The 14,976-nt window shown below is 31.4% G+C and overlaps 4 protein-coding genes across 4 annotated transcripts; all 4 read left to right on the top strand.

Moving 5' to 3' along the window:
* Positions 1–243: 243 nt before the first annotated feature.
* On the top strand, positions 244–1,234 carry LOC113391135 (gastrula zinc finger protein XlCGF7.1-like). Its single transcript, XM_026627098.1, has 2 exons — positions 244–992; positions 1,213–1,234. Exons 1-2 carry the CDS (start codon positions 244–246, stop codon positions 1,232–1,234), a joined length of 771 nt encoding a protein of 256 aa, XP_026482883.1.
* A 9,101-nt stretch (positions 1,235–10,335) lies between these two features.
* LOC113391134 (zinc finger protein 570-like) lies at positions 10,336–11,167 on the top strand (the record flags this gene model as incomplete). The annotated part of the gene is made up of 2 exons (XM_026627097.1): positions 10,336–10,364; positions 10,477–11,167. A coding segment is annotated over exon 2 (660 nt), but the record flags the coding sequence as incomplete, so codon positions are not given.
* Positions 11,168–11,244: 77 nt separating this feature from the next.
* On the top strand, positions 11,245–11,865 carry LOC113363890 (protein krueppel-like). The gene has a single exon (XM_026606375.1). It carries the CDS (start codon positions 11,325–11,327, stop codon positions 11,739–11,741), a length of 417 nt encoding a protein of 138 aa, XP_026462160.1. The 5' UTR covers positions 11,245–11,324; the 3' UTR covers positions 11,742–11,865.
* Positions 11,866–12,570: 705 nt separating this feature from the next.
* Positions 12,571–13,673, top strand: LOC113391133. Its single transcript, XM_026627096.1, has 2 exons — positions 12,571–13,101; positions 13,236–13,673. Exons 1-2 carry the CDS (start codon positions 12,583–12,585, stop codon positions 13,671–13,673), a joined length of 957 nt encoding a protein of 318 aa, XP_026482881.1. The 5' UTR covers positions 12,571–12,582.
* Positions 13,674–14,976: the final 1,303 nt, after the last annotated feature.

Raw genomic sequence — 14,976 nt, 5'->3', positions numbered from 1 at the left:
TTTTGTTTTATGTAAAACCGTGATTATTAATAATGTTTGTAATGCATGTGTTTAGTTAAAGAACATATAATTTGTCAGTCTGTTTTTCCCTTCTGCATAAACGGTTGTATTATTATTCACATTAAACTTTTAACATAAATTCTACAGTGAAATGAATTATCATATTTAACAATAGTTCATTTAAACTAACCAACTCTTTTTGTTAATGCTTATAGAACATTCTCAGTGCACAAATATCTCAAAATGTCAGAAGCTGCTGGTGATCCGATAATTAAAACTGAACCACAAGAATATCCAATCGAAGACATTAAACCGGAAGTTGAGGAAGACCCTGAATCGTATTCAGAGGATGACAAAACATGTCTAAAGAGATTTATGAACTCTATTGTAAAAATAGAAGAAGATGTCAAACAGGAATTAATTCAAACTCCTTCTTATAAATGTGACAAGTGTCATAGAACATTTAGAAAGTTGCCTCATTCAGAACAGCATATCTTAAATTATTGTCATAAGGATACATATTGTTCAGAGTCTTTTTCAGATGCAAGTGCATTAGAAATACATATAAAATCTTATACATGTGAAAAACATTTCACATGTACAAAGTGCGGTAAAGCATTTACTGAAAAATATCATTTAGATCAACACATTTGTGCCTTTGCAATGGAACAAATTTTACATTTGAATGAATCAAGTAATCGAAAACGAAATCTTCGCACTCATACTGCAAAGGGGCCAGGTGAACGTCCTCATATTTGCCAAATTTGTGACAAGAAATTAACACAATCGAGTAACTTGAACAAACCTATGCTAATTCACAATGGGGCACGTCCTAATAAATGTAAAATATATGGAAAGACATTTACAGCATCAAGTAGCTTGAATAGACATATGCTCATCTACACACTGGTGAACAACCCCACATTTGCCAAGTTTTGTGATAAGACATTCATACTGAAGACCGCCCCTTCAAAAGCAAAATGTGCAATAAGGTATTCAAACAATCAAATACCTTAAAAAAGCACATGGTTGCTCATACCAATGAGTAATTAGTATTTAAAAATTAGTTAAAAGATTACATATGGCTGCTTATAAAATTTATGATTAGATGTATGAATTAATTCATATACATAAAATATCAAATAAATAAACAGTGTTATCAATGATTAGTGTGAATATTTTATATTGTGTTATGTTCTATATTCATTCCAGGCTTAATAAAGCTTGCAATTGAGCCATAATTGTTAGTATAGAATTTTTTCTTCTCAAAAGTTTATTTTTAACATCCTGTGGGGTTAGTTATTGTAATCGCCCAAAAATTTAAATTGAAATTTTTGCATATCTTGGCCAGAAGAAACGTTTTGAAAGTTTCTGAACATTTTGGCATAACTTAGAAAAAAATTATTTTTGTGTGTGTGTGTTTTTTAAGTAAAATTTCTTCAGGCGCGACTAGGGTGTAAATCCGTACAATGCAACGAAAAAGCGTTACGGCCGAGTTGAGTGCCAATGATTCGTCATTCGCTCTCGATGATATCATTTCTATATGGGTCGATTGTGATTGGTCGTCGTGTCGCGTTAGTATGATTGTTTTGATTGTACAGTGAAAATAATAAAACAAATGAACATTTGCCGTGTACGAAACGAATGATTTTCTTGACAAGAGCCTGAAATAATATGTATTATTATTAATTGATTACGGCTTGCTTATGAATAAATAAATAAATAAATAAACGTAATAAGTTTATTGAAGAAATTTGTATTATTCGTTGTCTTCTACATATATAAAAATAAGTCGAGTTTTCCTTCCTGAGGAAATAACTCCAGAACGCACGAACCGATTTCGATAATTTTGCATTCGTTGGAAAGGTCTCTCCGCAAGGTTTATAGCTAAGAAAATTAGTGGTGCATGGCATCGTGCCTTAATGCAAATTGCTGGACTTCACGCACCGTAATTAAAAATTCGAGTAATGACTTTAGTGAGAATTATCAGAATTATGCTTGGTTAAGTCAACGAACAATTCTTGCCGCAAAGTATAATTGTACTCGCACTGATTTCTCACCAATTCAATTCAAAAATTGCTGGCGATTTGGTTTGACTTCAAACGATTGCAATTTCCAGTTCGCCTTGTGTTCGCAATAACAAGTTGCAAGGCCAATCGCTTAGTGTTTGCGAGATAAATTTCAAATAGATTATTTATAAAATCATTGTTTTTCACATGGGCAGTTATACGTTGCCCGTTCACGATTTGGAAAACCATACGCGCTTCGTTTTTGTTAACGTCAGACCAAAAAACAACTAGTTGGGTGGGTGGCATCGTGCCTTAAGGCAAATTACTGGAACTTCCCGTACCGTAACGAAATGTTCGAGGAATACTCAATGTTTTCAAATAGATTATTAAAAATATTGTAACATTGTCTAATATTTATAAGAATTATATAAACTGAATTGCAAAGTTGAAATTATTTGTTTAAAGTATATTAGAACTATAGTCAGAATTAAAAATAAAATCTGAATTATTTTCGATATACAAAAAACTAAAAAAAAAAAAAAATAATTTTTTTTTTTTACAAAATCAATTATTTTGTTAAGACAAGCAGAAAGTTCTTTGAATCATTTAAATCGGACGCTTAGTTCTCTCAAAAACTGCCATTTTTTACATATTTAGCTCCGTATCTTCGAAATGGCTGGGCCTGCTTTTGCCAAAAACTAATAAACACTTCTCCCAATCATTACTAATTGAATGTTTTTAGATCATTCAAATCGGATACTCCGTTCTCTCAAAAGTCGATTTCTATTTTCTGCACTCTTTGCTCTGTATCCTCGAAACGGCTGGACCTGCCTTTGCCAAAAACTAATCAGCTCTTTTCCCTATCGATAGGAATCGAATGCTTTTTGAACCATTCAAATCGGTTGATCCGTTTGCCCGGAACGTGACTGAAAATTTGTATCCATACATGCATACACACACACACACACATCCATTTTTTCTGAGGTATGCCAAAACGTTCAGAAACCTTCAAAACGTCGAGAAATGTAAAAATTTTTCAATTCCGATTTTCGGCCTATTACAATAACTTACCCTATGGGAAGTTAAAAATCAAGCTGTCAATAAATGTATATTAATTTAAATTCATGAAGTGTTTTCAAATACAAATACATGATGAGTGAAATTGTGAAAACAATATTTCTTTAGCCGTTGTTTAATAATAATTCTCTGCATAGATATTGAAAAACATTAAAGTAGCACAGCTTTATTCTATCATGCCGAAGATATCTTTTTCAGAATTATATCTCACACACTTTTGGAAGTTTGGATAAAGTCTACATGTTCTTCGATCATGATGGCTATTAAAAGTATTAGAAAGTTGCATATTTTTATAAATAATGAAGAATAAATTGAGTTTATTTATTGATAGTGTTAATGAAATAGTTCAAGATTGTTATATCAGCTGTCCACTGTGTGAACGAATATTATAGAATTTATTAATGAGCAATTACTTTACTTCTCTAATAAAGGTTCAACTCCTAAATGCTAATTACAATGACCTTCCGATCATATCTGAAGTGTGACTTTAATTAACTTCCCAAAGGAGAAGTTTGTTTTCATAAAAAAATCAGATTCGCTAATTTTATGTTTTCTCAACGTTTCAAGCCATTCTGAATCGAATGATACCAAATTTGGATAAAGCATGTGTATGTGAACAGCGATTTTTTGCCGTAAATCGACGTTTTCTCTCAAAATGGCTGGACTGATTTAAAAATTTAAAAGCCATTTAATGTATCTCTATGAGGACTAGCGTTTATCAGTTTTGTGCGACGATCGGTCGAGCTGTTTCTTTATAAATAGCGGAAAAGTGAAAAAGTTTTCGTCCACGTTTTAGCCCGCAATTTTGAATCAATTTTGAAAATTCAAAAACTGTTCGAAAGACATTGGTTGGGAATCGTGCTGATAGTGGCGGATCCAGGGGGGGTCACGGGGGTCATGACCCTTCCCTGAGCCTGTTTTAAGACTTAGATAAAATACTAATTCAACAACAAAATTACTTCATAATGATTTTATTTATATATTTTGTTACCAAACACATTTTATAACTTGAATACTTAACTGATTGTAGACGAATGGCGGAGTCAAAAACCCTAAAATTTAAGAATTTTCTAATCGTATTGCGAATAATAGTTTTATTACAGTTTAGGAAAAAAAATTCATTCAAAAATAAAAAGATTAAACTGATTGTTAGTGGCCCTTTTGCATGAACTTTCAGTAATCCTTACATCTGTAAATAGACGACTTTTTTTTTTATTTGTTGGCTTTTGATATACATCAGAAGGCCAGATGCTATTCTTACAATTCATTACTGCAAATTCTTATTGAATCATTAACTAACTTAATCAATATCTAAACTAGTGGTGTATGGCATCGTGCCTTAAGGCAAATTGCTGGAACTTCCCGTACCGTAACGAAATGTTCGAGGAATTTTAAAAGTTTTCAAATAGATTGTTATAAATATTGTAACAATGTCTAATATTTATAAGAATTATATAAACTGAATTGCAAAGTTAAAACTATTTATTTAAAGTATATAAATTTTAAACTTTTTAGTCAGTATTAAAATTAAAATCTGAATTATTTTCGATATACAAAAAAAAATTTAAACAAAAATTGGAACAACATTTTTTTTCAAAAGCAATTATTTTGTCACAACAAGCAGAAAGTTCTTTGAATCATTCAAATCGGTAGCTCAGTTCTCTTAAAAACTGCCATTTTTTGCACATTTAGCTCATTTTCGATATACAAAAAAAAAAAAAAAAAAAAAATGGAATTTTTTTTTCAAAATCAATTATTTTGTTAAGACAAGCAGAAAGTTCTTTGAATCATTAAATCGGTAGCTCAGATCTCTTAAAAACTGCCATTTTTTGCACATTTAGCTCAGTATCCTCGAAATTGCTGAACCTGCCTTTGCCAAAAACTAATCCCCTCATCTCACAATCATTACAATCTCAATGTTTTTAAATCATTCAAATCGGATACTCCGTTCTCTCAAAAACTCGATTTGTATTTTCTGCACTCTTTTCTCCGTATCTCTGTAACTGCTGGACCTGTCTTTGCCAAAAACTAATCAGCACATCTCCCTATCAATAAGAATCGAATGTTTTTTGAACCATTCAAATCGGTTGATCCGTGCGCCCAAAAACGTGGACGAATAAATGCGGACATACAAAACACACACAGCCATTTTTTCTGAAGTATGCCAAAGTGTTCAAAAAAAAACCTTCAAAACGTCGAGAAATGCAACAAATTTCATTTTAGATTTTCGGCCCATTACTATAACTACTCTACGGGAAGTTAATAATGACTGATTTAGAGAAGTATACCTAATCGCTGTAAATCATTTTGAAGTGAGGAACTATTGCAAATTATTATTTTTTCAAATATAGTAGTTATTTTTGAAAAATGGTATGAATATTACACATTTAGAAAACGAACACATACGAAATACGAAGCCGAATACATACACACGGAGAATTTATTAAAAGCGCTTAAGCGCCTAAACTATACTTATCGCAGGCCTCAATATAGTTTAGTACGTTCATTTAGAGCAGAAACTCTATCGTCATGCAAAGTTTCACTAAAATCGCAAAAAAATGACAATCTATTATGAAAAAGAAACGACTTGACCGATCTTCGCCAGAAATCATTTATTTCCAAATGATATCAATCGAATAGTTTAAGCAAAAACGGTTAAGAATTTTTGACAAAAACATGAACGATATTTTTTGCACTTTTCTGCCAATAGTAAAAAAACGGATCGACCAATTGTCTCAAAAAACTAATTAACGCAAGCGCTTATCCAGTTACATTTTATAGTTTTTAAATTTTAACATCGGTTCAGACAAGAAAACGTCGAGGAAAGGTCAAATTTTGACTCACATCAAAGACCCAGATTATTTAAAAAAAAAACACATATATAAGGTAAGGCGGGTCCAATTTAACTTTGAGCAATTATATATTGTGAAAACTAAACGAAAAACATAACAACCAATAATCAAACAAAAAACCATCTGACTATGTTTTAGTACTTCCAGCTAAAATTCATTTGATGTATCTCGACAAGGACTAGCGTTTTGTGCTACGATCGGCTGAGCCGTTTCTTTGTATATCGCAGAAAAGTGAAAATTTTTTCGTCCACGTTTTAGCTCGCAATCGATTTTGAAAATTCAAAAACCGTTGGTAAGATATATTAGTTGGGAATCGACCTGATTAGTTTTTGGCAAAGATTCGTCAGAGTTTAAAAGAAAAAATCGCGTTTTTTGGCGATTGTCAAAATTAGACCTTTAATCAACATTTTCTCTAAAATGCATGTATCTCGATAAGCAGTTTTTTTGTAATTTGCATAAAATTGTAATACTTCTCGTCCACGTTTTAGCTCACAATCCTGAATTGTCCTACTTAGTTTTGGACAGAGATCGGCCGAGCCGGTTCTTTGTAAATAACTGTTAAAAAATTTTTTTGATGAAACTTTTTATGTTGATAGATATCACGATTCTGAACAGCATACTAAATTTTACGCACCCACTGCAAGTTAGTTTAACTTTAAAATTTCATCAAGTTTGAAAAAATATTATATTAAAAATTTGTGTCAAAAGTTGCTTTTGTGATGCGATGAGTCAAACATCGTCAATTCATTAAAATGTGGAATAATGAGCTGGAATTTTAGGACATACAAAGCACGTGTCCGTGCAATATAATTAACATAATTAGAAATACTTCAAATGTGTTTGAAAAAATTCTGTTCGAAATCGCAATGTTTAGATTTAATTTAAAGCGATAACTGTAGTTTCGAAATAATTAGTTGAAATTTTTATATAAATATCTGAATCTCAATTTTAGTTGCCATAAGGCTAAAGCCACTTTCAACTAGTTAAAATAAAACTATCACAAATATTTGAATTAAATTAACTATTATGATAAATATTATTAATACCATTCTTACAAAATCATTAGTTATCACAATTGCCTTTATATAATTCAAATAAAACATATGACATATGACAATTAATCAATCGAGAGAGTCCGCGATTGTCGTCGGCTATGTTCGCTCAGACATGTGACGTCACAGTCCGTTCTATGATTGAGCACTTTGGGTGCGTTTCGACTTGGACGCTTACGCGCTGTGAGCACGCCGTGAGCGCGCTTTCATCGTTCGACTTGGCGCTGTGAGTGTCACATAAGTACGCTCGTAGCACATAGACCTTATACAATACAATTGTGTAAGGTCTATGTCGTAGCACCATCGTGGGATGCTCGTAGCACATATTTTGCGCTCATACGTGCTCACGCCACAGAGGTAGGGCAGCGTGAGCGTGAGCGTCAGTTGTTTTTACTATCTGTCATTTCATTTATTTATTAATTGTCAAATTCTTTATAATCCCGCAAAAATGGCAAGCTGTATACCACAATTATTTTTTAATATTAATATTAATATTGATTAATTTTAAATTTAATTAATTTTAAATAATTTTAAATTTTAATTTTAATATTACTATTAATTAAGCATAAACTAACCAAATTTCATTCATTTATTAATTGTTAAATTCTTTATAATCCCGCAAAAATGCCGAGTTGTATATCACATTTATTTTTTAGTATTAATATTAATATTAAATTAATTAATTTTAAATTCAATTAATTTTAAATAATTTTAAATTTAATATTACTATTAATTAAGCATAAGCTAACCAAATTTCATTTATTTATTAATTATTAAATTCTTTATAATCTCGCAAAATGCCAAGTTGTATATCACATTTATTTTTTAGTATTAATATTAATATTAAATTAATTAATTTTAAATTCAATTAATTTTAAATAATTTTAAATTTAATATTACTATTAATTAAGCATAAGCTAACCAAATTTCATTTATTTATTAATTATTAAATTCTTTATAATCTCGCAAAAATGCCAAGTTGTATATCACATTTATTTTTTAGTATTAATTAACATTAATTAATTAATTTTAAATTCAATTAATTTTAAATAATTTTAAATTTTAATTTTAATATTACTATTAATTAAGCATAAGCTAACCAAATTTAATTTATTTATTAATTGTTAAATTCTTTATAATCCCGCTGAATGATCCAGAAAGTAATAAAATTTACACAATTACCGTTACCGCCAGTTGCCGTCATTTTGATGCTTATTGACGCTCACAGTATCCAAAACGAACGGAATTTAGTTATCGATTCTGAGCGCTTATCGGCCTAGTCCAACGCTAAAAATTCGTGCTTATAAGCGTGAGCGCTCACAGCGCGTAAGCGTCCAAGTCGAATGCACCCTTTATGTTTAAAACAATGTGTTCTATAGGTATACCATATCTTAGTTTATCAAAGCATTCTCAAGAGTTTGGGAAATTCAACACTAAATGATTCAATAAAAATAAAATTTTAAACTAGTGGGGCATGGCATCGTGCCTTAAGGCAAATTGCTGGAACTTTCCGTACCAAAAATTATTTTTTTTTTATAGATTAACATTTTAGAAAAAAAATTTACTCTGAAAAATTAGATTTTTGAGAAACTATAAATTTTTGACAAAAATTTACTTTTTTTTGAAAAAAAGGCTTTTTGAAGAAAAGTGTATTTTGGAATATTTTGAAAATTCTGAACTTTTTTTCAAAGCAATCGTACTGCTTTAACTGCATAGAGACAAAATATCAAAGCGCGTAAGCGCCGCGCCGCCGTCTAACGGTCAAGCATTGGTACGGAACCCATAGGAATGTAAACAAAATTTATACTTATTGTTAAAATGTCTATAAAATATCTGATAATTTGATGTGCATATGCCTAATGATCATTTTTGACCGCCAGATTTTTTTGTTACTTTTTTTACTAGATCTCCGAAACCGCTAGACCTGCCTTTATGAAAATTTGATCAGTTCTTTATCTTGTTAATACAAGTAAAATGTTTTTTGAATTATTCAAATCGGACGCTTCGTTCTCCTAAAACCTGAGTTACCGTTTTTGGCACTTTTTGCCCCATATCTTCGGAACGGCTAGACCGGCCTTCGCCAAAAACTAATCAGCACGTCTCCTTATCAATACGAATCGAATGTTTTTTGAATTATTCAAATCGCTTCATTCGTGTTCCCGAAATCGTCGACAAAAATTTGTATCCGCACACAGATACACGCACACACACACACACATACATCCATTTTTCTAAGGTATGCCAAAATATTCAAAAACCTCTGAAACGTAAAGATATATAAACATTTTCATTTTCGATTTTTTTTGCGATTACTATAACTTACGGGAAGTTAATAATTTTAAACTAATATTAGACTAACATCTAATATTTTTCCATTTGACTATGTAATATATAATTTCAAATTTTTGCGCCGTTTAATTCGCAGTTGAAATGTGTTGGTGTTGCCCAATCAGTAGAAACGTCATAGAAAACGAAGAAGAAATGTCAAATTGTGAAGGTGCGTAAATGAACACGCGGATTACCGCAGCCTTTTTGAAGTTTGTGACCTTGCTCATTGTACGGTCAAACGAAAGAGAAAGAAGATTTCATGAAAATGTCAAGAATGTAGGTGTACCAACAACAAAGATCAACAAAAATCACGAACAGTAATGCGGCTGTCTAAGCAATTTTTAACCTAACATTATATTGACAAATGGTCATATAGTATTTGATTTTGACTTGCATAAAATATATCATGCATATATATAATTCGTATGAATGAATATTTATAAACAGTTTAATTTTTTTCTCAAGTTTGATTGAATATTTTATTAAAATTCAACATAACATAAATTTGTATGACTTGTAAATTTGTCAGTACATTATTGACTTTACTGATATATTATTGATATTTCATATGGGATTTAAACAAAAACAATGAAATGCATAATTGTAATAAAATCTTTATTAAAGGTGAAATATATAATACACAACCTAACCTATTTAAAAGAAATTTAACCTATCTTTGACATTTAGCCTATGCTACCTATATCGAAAAAACATAAGATAAAAAAAACAAATAATACGATTGATAAACTCCATTCACATAAAAATCTTATAATAAAACTGGCCTAACTTCTATCTACAACACTACTAAGAGAAAAAAATAAAATTCGTACCGATCGAGAAGGCCATTAAGAACGACATGACAAATTTGATATTCCCATGCGCGAAGCACAATTATGGTCGGCAGACTTGAATTTTACACAGCCAACTTCACAGTGTTTTTACACACCAATACATGCACAACCGTACAATGAGCTACTGTCAAAAAGACTGCGACTTGATACTCTTCGTAAATGAGGCAAACGAAAATATAAAATAATAATAAAAAGGTCAGTGTTAGTATTATAACATATTAAAATACAAACGAATCAATAAATATCAAAATATATTTATTATATGTTCATAACGCATAAATTAAAAGGCTTTTCGACTTTTAAGCAGACATCTTTACAATAACCTTCAAACGTCAAAAATGTCTGAAGAAACAAATTCAAACACAACAATTAAAATTGAACCGATCGAATATTCTCGAGTTAAACAAGATTTAGATGATTATGAAAACACCACAAGTATTTGTATGGAGAATGATGAAATTTGTCTACAGCAATTTCTAAAATCAGAGGTTACTGTTGATGAGGATATAAAGCAAGAAAGGATCGATGAGCAAGATTTTCAAGTGAAACAAGAATTTGATGATTATGAATGCACTTCACATATGAGTATGGAGAATGATGAAATATGCCTACAGCAATTTCTAAAATCTGAGGTTCCGATTGATGAGGAAATGAAGCAAGAAAAAATCAATGGGCATGATGCTGCAACTAATACAAGTTTAGATGAAAAATCTTACATATTTATTGAAGAAATCAGTAATTTAAGTAATTTTAGCGATAATCATCAAACAAAAGCATCATTAAATGAACATAAAGCTATTATTTTTACTAAAAAAGGACCTTACAAATGTAAAGTATGCAATAAAACATTCACATTTAGTGGAAATTTAAGCGAACATAAAAAAGTCCACTCTGGAGAACGTCCTTACAGTTGTGAAATGTGTCATAAAACATTTGCAACAAAACGATATTTAAAACAACATGAAGTTGTTCACACTAAGGAAAGACATGAATGTGAAATATGCAAAAAAACATTTTCAAGAAGGACATCATTAAACACACATAAAAAAGATTCATACTGGAACACATCAGTCATCAAAGCATACTGAAGGACCTTTTAGTTGCAAAATATGCAATAAAACATTCAAAATAAAGTGTCATATAAAAGAGCATGAAATGATTCACACTGTAGAACTTCCTTACAGTTGTGAAATATGTCATAAAGCATTCAAAATAAAGCAGAATTTAAAACAACATAAAGCAATTCACACTGGAGAAAGACCCCATAAGTGCAATATATGCAATGAAACATTCACAACAAAAAGATCATTAAGACTACATGAGATTTATCACACCGGAGTGCGTCCTTATAGTTGTGAAATATGCAATAAAACATTCACAGCGAAAACATCATTAAGTCGACATAAAATGATTCACACTGGGGAACGTCCTTATAGTTGTGGAATTTGCAATAAAGCATTTCCAATAATAGATGCATTAAGACAACATGTAAAAGGAGTGCATTGTGGAATACGTCCTGTGAGAAAACGTTTAAAAAAAGGTTTGCATTTGCCGGAAACTATCCAACCTTAAAATCCTTTTCTTGTGATTCGCCTAGCTGATCACCCAAACTTGATCGCCAGAAAACTTCAAAACAACTCTACCAGGGCCCGATTAAAAAGACAATTTCTTCTTTTATCTATGGTCCGAACTAAAAGGTACATCAGTCTCAAGGCGCTTAAAAGTCGTTGTCCGCCAGTGGGCCTAAATACCTGCAAGTCACATATTCGGCCAGGTGCGATTCGTTTTTGGATTGTCAAAGGAAAAGGTGTTCATATCGAGCAAAAGTGAATTGTTTTTAAGTTTTGTATTATTTTTACATATTTTGTACTTTGAATCGAGTGAAAGTAATTTTTCCAAACTGAATTTATGTTTTTTTTAATTGGATAGACTTCGAGTGCCGGACCCTAGCTCTAGTAGATACGCCACTGGGGGTATCTACAAATTTGTAAACAATAAATTGTAAACAACTTGTCAGCATTCTCTGCTAAATGTAATCTATATATATAAAAGAGGATCGCCTTATGTGCTACCACTTATAACTCACGAACGGCTGAACCGATTTAGATGAAAATTGGCAGGGAGGTAGTTTAGAGTCAGGAGAAGGACATAGGATACTTTTTATCCCTTTATTTCATTCTAATTTAAAATTAATTATTTATAAACTATCCATGTAGTTTATTCAATCTATGATACTATCAATGATTTCATCCATGACATTTGCATTCGATTGTCAAATGTCATTCGGTGTTTCTAACCTCTATTACCTCATGTTGAATATTAGTTAGTGAATGAATATTAGTTCTTGGTTTTATATATATATATATATATATATATATATATATAAATAAGGTGAAGTGAAGTTTCATTAATAATGCCGCGACCAAGACGATCGAATCTTTCCCGACAAAGCAGTAATGCAAGAAGACTGCAAAATACTGTAAATGCAAGAACTGAAGAACAAGAAAGAATTGCACGTGAACAGCAACGCGAAAGAATGGCTCGACTTCGTGCTCGAGGTAACAACATAGATCAACAAATAGTTAACTTGCGATGCAGAAGAAGAAATTTGAATCGAGAAGCATTTCAATACGATTGCAGCTATGATTATAGCTTGCATCCTAGCGTCTGCATTGGCAAAATGGACGTAGATTGCAAGTATTGTGGTGCATTGAAGTTTTCCCAAGAAACGCCTGGATTATGCTGCCTTAATGGTAAAGTCAAATTGCCATCGTTGACTCCGCCACCTGAACCATTGTATTCATTGCTTTGTGGCGAAACACAAGAATCACGCCACTTTCTTGCTAATACTCAAAAATACAATGGTTGTTTCCAAATGACGTCATTTGGAGCAGATATTATCGAAGAACGAGGATTTAATCCGACATTTAAGGTACTTATTTTTGTACCTATATAGAATGTAGTTAAAGAATAACTTACTTCATCTATTAGCAAATTCTTAACTTTTTCTCCTACCGAAAAAAGATTTTATAACACAGTTAATACTGTCGGGTTTTTATTTTGTAGATACAAGGACAAATTCATCATCGAATTGGATCATTACTACCTTTTGAAGATACACAGAATAAATTTTTACAAATATATTTCATGGGCAACAGGGAAGAACAACTTGATCGACGACTAGAGATCAATGCAGGAATGAAGCGAGCAATTCTTCAAGACTTACAGTGTCTGCTTCATGAACATCATGCGTTGGTCTGGTTGTTTAAGAGTGCTTTAGAGCTCATGCCAAGCGATGACTATAAAGTTGTCATCAGAGCAGATAAACGACCATCTGGAACACACGAAAGGACATTTAATGCTCCAATAGTAGACGAAGTTGCCATCCTGATTGTTGGTGAACAATTGGAAAAACGCGATATTGTGCTTTCACGTCGCGACACTGGGCAACTGCAACAATATCTGAAACACATCGATCATATGACTCATTGCAATACCCGCTGATGTTTTGGCAAGGAGAAGATGGATATTATTTTAATATTAAAATGAAAAATCCATTGAATGGTGAGAATCAGTATCATAATTTATTTCATTTATTTGTGAAAGACTCCGCTTTAAAATAAAGCTTTTTTAAAAAATAATCAATGTCTGTATTGTTTGCCTTTAAAATTTGCCAAAAAAATGAATAATTTTCAAATTTTAAATTTCAGGCGAAGAAACTACAAAGAATGTTAGCTCAATGAATTATTACGCATATCGTTTGATGATTCGTCAAATTATTCGTCGAACTTATCAACAATGTATTTCCAGAAATTGTTTCTAATAGCAAAAATAATGAATGGTTGAGTGAGCGGGCAATTTTAGCAGCAAAGAATAAAGATGTAGATGACCTAAACCACATAATTCAAAATAAAATAATTGGAACAATGCTTTCATTCAAATCTATTGATTGCGTCACAAATGAAGATGAAGCCACCAACTATCCAATTGAATTTTTAAATTCTTTGGACGTGCCTGGCTTACCACCGCACAATTTACTCCTAAAGGTTGGCTCCGTAGTAATAATGCTTAGGAACATAAACCAACCAAAACTGTGCAACGGTACGCGTTTGGTGGTTACAAAATTGATGAACAATGTAATTTACGCTACCATAATGATAGGAAAATTTAAAGGTGAGGAAGTTCTCATTCCGAGAATACCGATGATCCCAACCGATCTGCCGTTTGAATTCAAAAGAATTCAATTTCCAATACGTCTCGCATTTGCCATGACCATCAACAAATCACAAGGGCAATCCTTAAAAGTTTGTGGTTTGAATTTGGAACATTCATGTTTTTCCCATGGTCAACTATATGTGGCATGTTCACGGGTCGGAAAACCATCTGCGTTGTTTGTTTTTGCGCCTGATAACAAAACAAAAAATGTTGTGTATAAGAAGGTACTTCAATGAAGAGGCACTAAAATGAATAAATCATTATGAATGATTAATGTTGCTATTTTATTTCTATTTTTATTTTTTCCATTAAAAAAAAAAGCTTATTTATTGCCATTATGGCGGAACAAAGTTCGCCGGGTCAGCTAGTTATATTTATAGAATAAAATTAAATTTAAAAAAATGACAAAAAAGTTAAAGTTGAATAGTCATTGACATTTTAAAATTTACTTCAATGCACTTAAAACACAGGTAAGTACAGTAAAATAAATAAAGATATACAGTTAAAATTATTATAGTTGTGTTGCTTAACTTATGTCAAAACATCGGAATAGTTTTCAAAACCAAAATTATAATAATGATAAAAATATTTT

The sequence above is a fragment of the Ctenocephalides felis genome, unplaced genomic scaffold (genome assembly GCF_003426905.1).
Source record: "Ctenocephalides felis isolate EL2017-DRISC unplaced genomic scaffold, ASM342690v1 CF-g0.4_SCAFFOLD_00845, whole genome shotgun sequence".
Classification (NCBI taxonomy): Eukaryota; Metazoa; Arthropoda; class Insecta; order Siphonaptera; family Pulicidae; genus Ctenocephalides; species Ctenocephalides felis.
This window is presented reverse-complemented; position numbering and strand designations above follow the sequence as displayed.

What these genes read in the sequence shown, in the direction of transcription:
- LOC113391133 (XM_026627096.1), top strand. Translation starts at nt 12,583, where the DNA reads ATGCCGCGACCAAGACGATCGAATCTTTCCCGACAAAGCAGTAATGCA. An exon ending in GATTTAATCCGACATTTAAG is followed by an intron (nt 13,102 to 13,235) that starts GTACTTATTTTT and finishes TTTATTTTGTAG; the next exon opens with ATACAAGGACAAATTCATCA.
- LOC113363890 (XM_026606375.1), top strand. Translation starts at nt 11,325, where the DNA reads ATGATTCACACTGTAGAACTTCCTTACAGTTGTGAAATATGTCATAAA.
- LOC113391135 (XM_026627098.1), top strand. Translation starts at nt 244, where the DNA reads ATGTCAGAAGCTGCTGGTGATCCGATAATTAAAACTGAACCACAAGAA. An exon ending in AAAGCAAAATGTGCAATAAG is followed by an intron (nt 993 to 1,212) that starts GTATTCAAACAA and finishes TATTCATTCCAG; the next exon opens with GCTTAATAAAGCTTGCAATT.